The sequence below is a fragment of the Mucor mucedo genome (assembly GCF_025094135.1).
Source record: "Mucor mucedo strain NRRL 3635 chromosome Unknown EV154scaffold_3, whole genome shotgun sequence".
Classification (NCBI taxonomy): domain Eukaryota; kingdom Fungi; phylum Mucoromycota; class Mucoromycetes; order Mucorales; family Mucoraceae; genus Mucor; species Mucor mucedo.
In genome coordinates, this window is record NW_026252287.1 from 409,963 (window position 1) to 421,582 (window position 11,620).

Genomic DNA, 11,620 nt, shown 5'->3' on the forward strand with positions numbered 1-11,620 from the left:
TAATGAAGTTTATTAGTAAAAAAAACAGACAATTTGTTTAACCGTAGGTCACTTACTTTGTTTGGATAGAGAATTGCCATTTTTGAAAGTATTCTAGCTCACCCGGAGATGGTTCGAGGTGAAATCGATTAATCAACATGTTCAAGAAATCGATAGAAGGAATAAAATGACCATGGTTCATTAAAAAGGTATCAATATATTCCTCATCTTCTGCAGTTTCATCCGCCAATCTCTCGAATAATTTCTCTCTTGTTCCAGCTATTGCTTGTAATCTACCTTCCATCATCTCAAACAATAACACGACGTTCCCATTTTCTGTTACTTTAAGTAGTTTCCCACTATTGTTGTTGTCTAATTTCTTGTGCTTTTTGGATGGACTTGTAGCTGTACCCAGTGATCTGCCTAATTTTGTTCTTTTCATCAACTCGTCTTTCTTATGACTGGTGTTTTCTAGCAATGTACTCCATGTTTTATTTTCTTCCAAGGTTTTAGCAGACGATCTTCGACTGTATGCAGTTGTTTTTTTCTTTGCATCAACTGGCAATGGGGGTATAGATGCTGCTGCTGGTGCTTTGGTTGCATGTTTTGGCGGTGTTGGCGGCAATGGCATACTACTTGTACGAGGAGGAATAGGAGGTCTCTTTTTGCTAATATTAGCATCTGCAGATTTAGGTGGAGCGAGCTTTGCATGATTCGAGATCTCACTTGTGGAGATTCTGATCTCTGTTGCTGAGTTTCTCTTTGAGCTAATGGAACTAGACCGTTTTTCTTGTTTGTTATTCATATTACTGATGACATGGTCTTGAGGATCCATCAATTTTCTTTGGACATCAAGTCGATCAACGACTGTCGAGAAAGTGTCCTTGGGCGGTGGTACAGGTGGACAAGTGTCTACATCCATGGCGTAGTCATGACTTGGTGATTTTTTGATTTCGTTTGGGTTGCTATCATTGTTCTGTAGAAATTTAGAGTCGTCGGTGGATGAGATGTGAGTTTTCGCTAAAGTGTCTGTCACGTCGTCTAAAATCATGGAATTGAGTGTGGATTGTGAAGAAGAAGATGATGAAGTAGATATGGCCGAGAAATAAGAAGAATCGGGTGATATAGGTGAGTTCATGATAGTTAGAAAGTTCTCAACGGTTGGTAAAGGAGGTAAAGGCGAATTATTCCTTGTCATGGGTGTAGAGGATAAAATAGTTGGAGGTGACAATAGTGGAGCGACAAGTGATCCGTTACTCCGTCTCTTTTTTCTTTTGGTCTTTTCATTCTGGTTATTACTATTGAATTCTCGATAGTTGTCTTGTTCCATAGAATCAATGACCGTATAAGAGTCGAACGATGGTGATGAAACGAGCTTGGATTCATAACGCTCTTCTTGATCGCTGGGACTGCTTTCGTTGCTATTCTCCTCCAGAGACCAAAGAATGTTGGTATTCTTTCCAGACGGTGAGGTCAAATAGGGTCGATTTATGTCTACCAGATGGTTGTTGTTTAGCTTCATGATCACTTGTTTTCTAGTGCTTTCAGCGGATGAAGTTGAAGTAGAAGCTGAGGAAGGATAGGTTCCCTGCATCGTATTTTCGACATCTTTTGTTATGGACTATGAAAATAAAGGAGAATAGAAAAAGTTAATAAACGACACATTTTTAAATGTGACCTTTTTTTTATATATATACCTGCTGCTTATTCTTTAGATGACCACTGGTAAATAGATTACTTAAACTTTCACGTTTCTTTTTCGAATCCTCTTTTGGTGAAAATTGAAATAAATCTTTAATGCCTCTTGTGGAAGAACGTTTCGAGGCCTGCTGACGACGTTTGTTACTCCAATCGATCCTGTATTCGCTGGTATTTTGTTTTGGTTGTATGGCGCTTGAATTGTTGGAACTGGAGTCGTCATCCCAACCGGTGCTGTTATCGTCGCTGTTATCCGGGTCTTCCTCTAATTCAGAAATGATGGCGGTGGCACGATGGTCGTAAAGAGAACGTTTCTTTTTCGGTGGATGACCGGTACTCGGTTCGTATGAATGACGGCTCGGTAATAAAGTCATCTGAAAAGCGGGACGAGACTTGAGCGAATGAATACTACGCATGAATTTTTTGCCAACTTTTTGATATAGTTGTTATTAAATAAAAAAGTTGGCTTTACATGTGTTTTTTTATTACCTGTGTCTGGTTTCTCTCTGTTCCAAATTTAGAAAACAATGTTAAATAAGTTCATGTTTGGGCCATATTTAATTTTACCTGCTACTATTTGAATTTAGACTATTATTACTGTCATATTGGTGATGAGATAAGGTTTTTGTAAGGGATTCGTCTGATGAGTCTTTCACAAGACCTGTGTTAGGCTGTGAGTGTCTTCTTTGAAAGGAAGTGGATGGCGAGACTAGATAAGAAAAGTGTGAGCTCCCAAAGTAAAAAGACCCTTTGTGTCTCCCTCATTTCGATCCCTTTTTTATTTATGCGCTCCCCTAATGTAAAAAAACCGGACCTATTCATCAATCATAGGCAGGAACTTCTCTTTCATTACAGATATCCCCTCTCTCTTTCTCTCTCTTTCACACACACACACACACACACTCTCTCTCTTTAATATTTTACACCGTGGTTGTAAATATGCTTGTACATAATTCTATAATAAACATTATACCTTTATATGGATGCAGCTGGAACTGCATGTTATTGTTTGATGGAGATAATGAAAATGCTACTAACGAGTCTACCAAGATATCTGTATGATGGATAATTGCTTCCTGAGCATTTTTGGTGGTGGTTGTCGATTGATTTAAATCTTGTTTCAATATTTGAATATGGTACAATATCACTTGCATCTCCTTTTTGATGATGATTTCTATATTTTCGTCTGATTTGTTCAAACGTCTTTGTGTCGTAATGATGGCATGTATAATGGAGGATAGTAATGTGGATGCGCTTAGTACAGATATGATTTGGGAGGATGCATCCAATGGATTTGTAGAGAAAGTGGTTGATGTGATGGTAAGGATAGTATGAATAGAAGATCCAACGGATATCCACAGTTGTCGTATCTATTTCATGGTCTACATTAGATATGAATATACTCTTTCTACTTTGTCAAAAGGGCGTTTTAGTTTAAATAATGTACCTCTGGGCTTTGTTGGTAGGCCGATGAAAGTGTGGATGTCGTTGTTATAGGATCAACCAGTTTTAATTTATTTAATATTACACGTGCAGTTTCTTCCATAATGTATTAGAAAAAAAGAAAAAAAAGAAAAAAGGAAAATAAAAAAAGAGAAAGAAGGGAAATAAGAAGACGAAATTTATTTTTGTCATAATTATGTACAAACATACAAACATCCGCACCCAAGCACATAAAATGTGGATGATCAGGAATTCTTGTTTTAAAATGATTGAGATAATAACCCCATTTTTACTGCCGATTGAAACTAGGTAATAATAGTGTATGATGACATTTACATTATTGTAGATGAAATACCTCAAAAGAGAATAACGTTGTTTGTTGTTTCACAATGCAATAATTTAAATGTTCAAAATATAAGGGGTAAAGAAGGGGGAGAATTGGCATTTTCTGGTAGCGGTTACTTTTTTGACTTGCTAATACCCCCTTGGAAATCCCATTTAGAAGGTTACATCATTGTTATTCATTGTCTATTCAATATTACACTGCTAAAAAAACACCCACAGAAAAAAAAAAAAAGCTAATATCATTTTAGCATGGATGTATAAATAACATAAAAGAAGCTTGCAGCCAAAAACTAAAACAAAAATTCTTAATTATCTCGCCAAGATTTCTTTTAGATGGAGCTTAGCTAGAACTGTAATGTTGTATTTATAAAACATATCATTTGTTTAAATATGATATGAGTGAGCATCCTTTAGAAAAACAAGCAACTAACATGGAATACGATTGACAGTCTCGCCCGTGGCTTAGGCCCGAACTCTCATTTTTTTTTGGCAACTGTCTTCTCCGCAACAAAACTTATAAGCAGCCTCCCCCCCTTTTTTTTTTTTTTTTTTTTATTTACATAACACTTTTTTTTATACCGTTATGCATATCACTCGTTGTTATTTCTGTTCCGGACCTTGTTATCCCGGTCATGGTACTATGTTTGTCCGTAATGACAGCAAGGTAAACTCAAATCTAATCGAAGATAGAAAGTAGATCTAATAATGATTTTGAATTTAGACTTTCCGTTTCTGTAGATCCAAATGTCACAAGAACTTCAAAATGAAGCGTAATCCTCGTAAGGTTCGCTGGACTAAGGCCTTCAGAAAGGCCAGTGGAAAGGAAATGGTTATTGTAAGTGCATGGATCTATTACGAAGGACATGGATCTTTATACGAGGGACATGGATCTTTATAAGGGAATGTGAGTGTTAAATTTATTTTTGTCCTGTAGGATTCCACCTTTGAGTTCGAGAAACGTCGTAATGTTCCTGTCCGTTATGATCGTAACATGATGGCCACCACCATCAAGGCCATGAAGCGTGTTCAAGAAATCCGTTCCAAGCGTGAGCGTGCTTTCTATAAGAACCGTATGGCCGGTAACAAGGCATTGGAGAAGGAAGATGATATCCGTGTTGTTAACCAGAACATTGAATTGGCTCCTCTTGAGTCCAAGAAGAGAGTCCAAGCCATGAAGGCAGAGAAGGCCAAGAACGAAAACATGGAAATGGAAGATTAAAAAAAAAAAAAAAAAAAAAAAAAACGTTCACACCTCATAAAAACTTTCTGTCATAAATCTACACAACCCTTTCATATCTCTCTCTCTCTCTTTTCAACTCTTAATTTGTTTTTTTTCCCTCCTCCTCACATTTTTCCCCTATCCGTATCCGTATGTTTTGCTTTGTATATCTATAAGGGATTTTTTCATATTTTTTTTTTCTAAGCATATAAATAAATTACCAAATATCTGTAAAGTCATCCGACATGCATGTCCAACTGAACGTCATCCTAACCGAATTATGCGGCAATGATATCAAGATGACGCTGGAGGGAAAAGTGCATATATTTATCAGGATATGCAAATGTCATTACGAAATATTATGGTACAAATGAAATGCTACTACAGCCTCTTTTGCATATTTGTAAAGAAAAACCACACACGATCCGATTAAAAGAGGCAACGCACAGTAATTGATCATAATGAATAATTTATCAGAGTATGTGTAATCACCATACACCTAGCGAAACACTGAACAATGGATGTTCTTATGCATCCAGAGTGAACATTGAATAGAGTAAAAGCTTTACAGTTGCCCATACCAAAATTTACCTATAAATGATACCATTTGGTGTGAAAGAGAGAGAGAGAGAGAGAGAGGTTTTTTGTGTAAATTCAACTGGAGACAAACCTGAATGTTCTTAATGACATGCATCAATCAATTTATCAACAGGTTAAAATCAGTTTTGAAGAATACTTAAAGTAAGTTGATATGAGTACATAGTATTATGAATGTTTATTACATCAAGCTGCCTGGACACTTATAAAAGAAAGAGGCATACAAGCTAAACATGGGTATTTTTGTTGTTGTTGTTGTTGTTGTTGTTGTTGTTGTTGTTGTTGTCTTGGAGGTGTGACTTTTATTGCACCTTTTCACACATCTGTTCATCCTGTTGCTTTTTATATTGTAGTGACGATTTCTTATAAGTGATGCTGTTGCCCCCCATGAGATCCAGGGTCTCTCTCTTTTTCTCTGCGGCAGCCATGACACCTTTGGCTGCCCTCGGTTCCATTTCCTGGAAATTTTGCCAGACGTAATTTTTCAATTGATTTGCGCCGGGTAGATCCTGAATCATTTTGGCAATGGTGGGGTGCTTGAATCCATAATAATCAGGACCACTTGCTGAATTAGAATGCTCTCTGTGCCTAATTTCATTGGATTTGCGTACGACGACCGTCCAAGCACCTGTGGCCGAATTTGCAATGATGGGATCCATAGGCTGATCTGAGGCCAAGACATGAAAGCGAGGGCCATCGCCACCGTCAATGATGGTGGAAGTAATGACGGTATTGTTGTGAGGGTCAATCATGCTGGGATAGGTTCTTCGTACGGTATAACCAACCGGAAAGATGTAACGCTCGTTATGAAAGGCGTCTTGATGAGGATTGATTTTACCGAGACTGAGTACGGTCAAGACACCTATTTGCTGAGGTAGCTTTGGATGACCTTGGTTGTCTCTTTCTATGGGCTGAACTCGTCTGGTCTTGATATTCATCTTGTTCATTTTGGTGCGTTTGGGTGGAGCAGAGGCCACGGTGGTTAATTTTGAGGTGACACCAGCAGGTTCTTCATCACTTGTTTCTTCGGATGACTCGTCTTTATTGATTATTATCGCATGATTATTCTCTTTCTTTTCATGGTGGTTTTGTGCAAGTCGATCCAGTAATAAACTACACAAAAGTGATTAATAGAGAGATACGCATGCAGAGAGAGAGGGGGTCTTCCTACTTTCGCTCAAAATAGAGCAGTTTGATCTTTTTCTGTGCACGTTGAAAGCCTCTTGACAATGATTCATTCAACTAAATCAAGATAATCAGCCATAAGAATAAGAAGAAGAAAAGCTGTGCCCCAGGGTGGGTCTTACCTCGATAGCCTCCCGAAGTCTTTTCTTGATCTTGGTGTATTTATCCAGACGGTCATCCATTAATACTAAGAAAAATAAAAAAAGAGAGGAAAAGAGTGAGAGAGGATGGGAAAAATTACAAGAACCGAAACAAGAAATAAATGAGAGTGATGGATACACAGAAAATGAAATTTCTATTGGACCCCTTTAATATGTTTTTTTCCCCTTTTTTATGTATATAATACAGTGCTCACGGTACTTAAAAAATATTTGCGCACTTTTAAATCTCAATTTGCATGAAGATTATTGGCCAATTTGCGCATTTCTTGACGTCATTTTGAATTTCATTTTGCGTAATATTTGCGCCAATTTGCCTTTCTTTTTAACTTGTATTCAATCACTGGAAAAATTATGTTTGAAAATGGTCAGGGAGACATTGTTAACGAGAACGGAAATGAGGCCATGGACTGGGAAGAAGAAGTCAATCCTTATAACACAGAAACTTTGAGTAACTTTACGCAGTATTCCGAAAAGCAGCCAACAGATCTCGACATGACAGATCCTGATCTTCCTGAAAGAATGGCACAGCTAGAAAAAACTATCGATGCAAGCAATATATCTAAAACTAAATATGCAGATTATTTAGATATTCAGAAAACTTTATTTCTGTATTGCTTGCAACTTAAGTTTTGAAGTGCTGCAGTATTAGCCAGAAAAGCTGCGATTAATGTTCGCACTGGCCAGGATTGGGCCAAGAAGCTGATTAATGATCCCGATTCTGATATTTTCGAAAAAAAATACGAACAAGGCTGTCAGTAAGGGAAGTCAGCTTCAGGAAGAGCATAAAGCTCATTTAATTGAATTTTTTGATGACAACCCGCATGCCCGAGTATCCGATGCAGTTGAGGAACAGAGTTGATGTCAAAAGCGATCATCCACAATCCTAAAATCATCATCATTATTACGACTACTCTAACAAATACACAAAATAATTACCTAGTAGGGAATCCTGAGTGGGACAATGGCGCTCGCTCAGATGTTGTCCTAGAAACAAAATCATCAGTATTGAACCTTCCTCCAATAATCATTGAAATTTAACATACGGTTAACAGCTTGTTTATAAAGAGAGTCATAAATTACAGTCTTGAAGCTTTTAATAGACATAAATTGGACCCTATTGTTCTAATTATATGTACTGATACCTTATCTGATCCTGTTGCCAAAGACGCAAAGACCAGCGATATTCCTGCTTACTATGACTTCCCTTCTACAGGTTGGGCTTGTAATTGCCTGATTGTATGTAAAAGACGCATCCCAGAGTATATTGATACCATGCCTTTGAATCCATTCATTGCCTATTTTATTTCTGAACAGCCGGGAACCGACATACCAATTTTTTTAAAGGGCTCAAATGGTTGACAGGCTAAACTATTTACCAATGCAATTCAAGGTAGAAGCAAAGTCAACGTTATATATGATGTCAAGGTGTCAAGTCGGTATGAGCGCAAGTAACCTATGAACAAGTCTCTCCTGTTCACTTTACCCAGATGACCCAACTATTCAATACTTGTACACTTTGGGGTCACATTCGCATCGAAATCGTCTTGGAGATCAGCATATTACCGATATTTTGGCACAAGTACTGGATACCCAAGATCACGAACATACAATGTATTAGAACTTATTGACCAGAATTCATCATCTGAAGCAGTTGCCAAAGCCATCAAGAATTTACAATCACAAAACCACGCGATGAAAAGGAAATACACTGATATGAATCTCGGGCCCTCCTCTACCCCTAATAGTATCTTAACAGCAATATCAACAACAGCAACAACAACAGCAACAGCAGCAGTAGCAGACCTTACTGGTGTATCACAGGACTGTCTCACCATAGGTATAACTACTCTAATGTAAATACGGAACATGTAAGAATAACCGCTACAACAAATACCAATCACCGACTTAACAAACATGAACATATAATGTATATACAAGAGCAAATTAAGCATTTAAAAAGGATTATCTTATATTTGATTGAAATTATTGTCTCTTAGACATCGGATATTACAGTTACATAACAATAAATTGTTCATTTTGGTTTACTGAGTTTGGGTCCATATTTGCGGTGCTGACCGAGTGAAAAAGAAGATCAATTATATATAGTATGTTTCTACTTCTTCGTTGATTTATATGGAATTGCATTACAAGCTTCACTAATTCTAGTTTTTAAATCCTCAGTATTTTCGAACTGGCTTCTTCTAGCCTTACTTTTAAGAACTGCCCAAAATTGCTAAATATGATTAAGCTCTGGGGAATAAGGAGAAAAATGAACACATTCATAACCTCTCGTTTCTATCAATCCATATTTTTTGTCGTGAATGATAAGATAAAATCCTTTCATTTCAGGATATTTATTCATTTGACCTAATGTTTTCTTAATGAAATTAATGTAATGACCAGAGTTGGCTCCAGCAGAAAAAGATTTCTTTGAAGCTGTTGCGTTTCTTTTACGACTTCCTACCACTTTTTTTTTGGGAGGTACTGGAACTCGTATTTCAATATTAGCTACTCCCATTGATGAAATAGCTCCAAGGGTAGTATGACTATCTGCCTTAGTCAAAGGTGTAATGATTACAGCTGGAGTTCCTCGAGATGATCTTGCAGTAGGTGGCCTCATATTAATGTCAAAGGCACTTTCATCGATGAAAATACAATTGTTGATGAAGTTGATTTCTGTCTTAGACCACTCTCGACGTAACCGAAGCTATCATCGGGATTATTTCAAGGTTCAGGATGACGAGTTGCTTTCTTTATCGACAGATTACATTCCTTGGAAATAAACTCTCCAACGACTGTTTCCCTCAAACTAAAGTTTTCGAAGTTTTCAGTTAAGCTATCAACTGCATCTTTGGTACGGGCCTAAGGATATTCATCAAAATAATCTATCAGATATTGTTTATGTTCATCTTGGAGTTGACTTTTCGTCCTGTCAATTTTGTTTGTATTTTTCTCGTGTATATACCATTTAAGGTCTGTTGTAAGTCGTCTAACTCATTGTTGTCCGGTACGCTCGTTTATTCCAGCCATTCTTGCAGCTTTGGCAGCTTTAAAAAGCTTTAGTTTAAGATAGTATAAAAACAAAGTTTTCTGGTCAATTGAATACGATTTATAGTGTCTTAAAAAGTTCTCTTGCGAGAGCTTAGATTGAATCTCTTGCATTCGGCTGTCCTGCTCAAAATCGTTTTGATCAAGCTCGACTGGAAAAAAACAAAAAACGTAAATTAAGGTTTGGTAAACCCATAAATTGAGAATTGAAAAAACCGTAAATTGGCCAATTAAAAAAGCTCAAATTGGGAGTTTGAAAAAACGCAAAAAAATATAAAGCCGCAAATTGGTACAGTGAGCACTGTATCATGGACAGTCTACTACAGAAAAGGAGTGTATTGGTGCTCCTTTTATTGGTATGTTGTGTACTTTTTTATGTCTTGCTTGGCGTAGAAAAGAAAGACACGTTTATAGATAAAGTAGAACAAGACAAGAAGAAAGCAGCACATGCGTCATCTGTTCACATTGTCAAGGACAATGTTTTACCAGTAGAGTTTCCATCCCCATTTCAATTACATACACCCACCAAAGATGAAAAGTTCATTACGTATTTACCTCACTCAGGTTTCCATAATCAACGCATCGAACTAGAGAATGCACTCTTACTAGCGTCGTACCTCAACCGCACACTGTTGCTACCTTCAGTCTATTTAGGCAATCCAGCGTTTCCATGGTTACGGTTCGACAAAATGTACGAGCGGCTATTATTGCAGACGAAGAATGGACTTAGTTACTGCTCCGAGTTGAGGGAAGGAGAACCATTGAGTACGGAGTGTCTTAATTATTTTCGGTGGACAGCAGTACCTTGGACGTTTTTCTATGATCTGCAGGCATTGAATCGAAAAGTGCGTATTGTATTTCGACAGGACCTTAGTTTAGAGTGGCTCAATGGGACATTGCAGATAGATGCAGATGACACCTACTTATTCAAGGATAATTCACCCTTTGATTTCCGAGTGTATGATTTACCCGAATCCAAGACTCCTTTAACTCGATTTGTCAACCGCATTGATCTTAGCACATTGGAATCTATCAAGGAGAAATTAATTCATTTCGGGTCTGTGTTTGGTACGTCACGTGTATTGGCCCAGTCTAAAGAACATGCAGAGCTACTCCAGTTTATTAGACAAGAAATGATCTTTAAGAATCCCGTGTTGGTGGATACAGCAGCCAAAGTGGTACAGCAGTTGGGTGGAGTCGGACAATTTGTGGGTATTCATTTACGTGTGGGGGATGGTATGTTCAAGACAAGAGCCTCAATTGCAATTGACGATATATATCATCAATTGGTGGACGATTACACGGATTTGTCGATTGACGGAGTCATGCATTATGATGAAGAGCATGATGAAGACAGAAAAGAGAATACAGAATATGAGATTAAGCAGTTACGCGAAAGTAATGTGGTGAAGGGAGATGATGCCAAGCCAATCACGGTGAATCATCCATCGGACATCCAAAGTCGACTAGGAAGAAGCCAGCTACCGAGTTGTCAAGTAGAGGGTGATGGAATGAACGATCGATTTGCAAAAACAACCATCTTTATAGCTACAGATTGTCCCAATCCGCGAGAGCATCCATTGTTACGCAAGATATTTAGGACATTCCCGTGTACTTTTGTGCTTGCTGATTTTAAAAAAGATTTGATGGAACTAAGCAAGATCGAGGTAGTGGATGAAAAGGTTAAATTGAATCCATGGCTGATTCCAATGGTGGATGCCATCATTGCGTCTCAAGGTCATACCTTTTTTGGCACCAATTCAAGCACCTTCTCCACTTATATTGAACGTCAATTGCACCCTGTTTATACCAACCAACATGCTTTTATCTGAATGACGAAACCGATCGATGAACTTTATCCAAAAGTAGAAATAATAAAGAATTAAAAAAAGATCGATCGAGTTCTATTTTTTTTTTTCATTTAAATAGACCTTGGAAATTTTTT

The 11,620-nt window shown here is 37.6% G+C and overlaps 5 protein-coding genes across 5 annotated transcripts; 3 read left to right on the top strand and 2 right to left on the bottom strand.

Moving 5' to 3' along the window:
- Positions 1-52: 52 nt before the first annotated feature.
- Positions 53-421, bottom strand: EV154DRAFT_410778 (uncharacterized protein; the record flags this gene model as incomplete). Its single annotated transcript, XM_051595416.1, has 1 exon — positions 53-421. The coding sequence occupies one exon, from the start codon at positions 419-421 to the stop codon at positions 53-55; it is 369 nt and encodes a 122-aa protein (XP_051463296.1).
- Positions 422-4,014: 3,593 nt separating this feature from the next.
- Positions 4,015-4,684, top strand: EV154DRAFT_491127 (ribosomal protein L24e-domain-containing protein; the record flags this gene model as incomplete). The annotated part of the gene is made up of 3 exons (XM_051599503.1): positions 4,015-4,129; positions 4,187-4,300; positions 4,400-4,684. Exons 1-3 carry the CDS (start codon positions 4,049-4,051, stop codon positions 4,682-4,684), a joined length of 480 nt encoding a protein of 159 aa, XP_051463297.1. The 5' UTR covers positions 4,015-4,048.
- Positions 4,685-5,093: 409 nt separating this feature from the next.
- Positions 5,094-6,814, bottom strand: EV154DRAFT_177400 (F/Y-rich N-terminus-domain-containing protein). Its single transcript, XM_051594222.1, has 4 exons — positions 6,589-6,814; positions 6,453-6,523; positions 5,444-6,394; positions 5,094-5,363 (listed from the first exon to the last, which is right to left on the bottom strand). The coding sequence occupies exons 1-3, from the start codon at positions 6,646-6,648 to the stop codon at positions 5,584-5,586; spliced, it is 942 nt and encodes a 313-aa protein (XP_051463298.1). The 5' UTR covers positions 6,649-6,814; the 3' UTR covers positions 5,094-5,363; positions 5,444-5,583.
- Positions 6,815-6,995: 181 nt separating this feature from the next.
- On the top strand, positions 6,996-7,389 carry EV154DRAFT_177451 (uncharacterized protein). Its single transcript, XM_051594223.1, has one exon. The coding sequence runs from the start codon at positions 7,030-7,032 to the stop codon at positions 7,258-7,260; it is 231 nt and encodes a 76-aa protein (XP_051463299.1). The 5' UTR covers positions 6,996-7,029; the 3' UTR covers positions 7,261-7,389.
- Positions 7,390-9,983: 2,594 nt separating this feature from the next.
- On the top strand, positions 9,984-11,507 carry EV154DRAFT_411003 (CigA protein; the record flags this gene model as incomplete). Its single annotated transcript, XM_051595435.1, has 1 exon — positions 9,984-11,507. One exon carries the CDS (start codon positions 9,984-9,986, stop codon positions 11,505-11,507), a length of 1,524 nt encoding a protein of 507 aa, XP_051463300.1.
- Between the last annotated feature and the right edge of the window lie 113 nt (positions 11,508-11,620).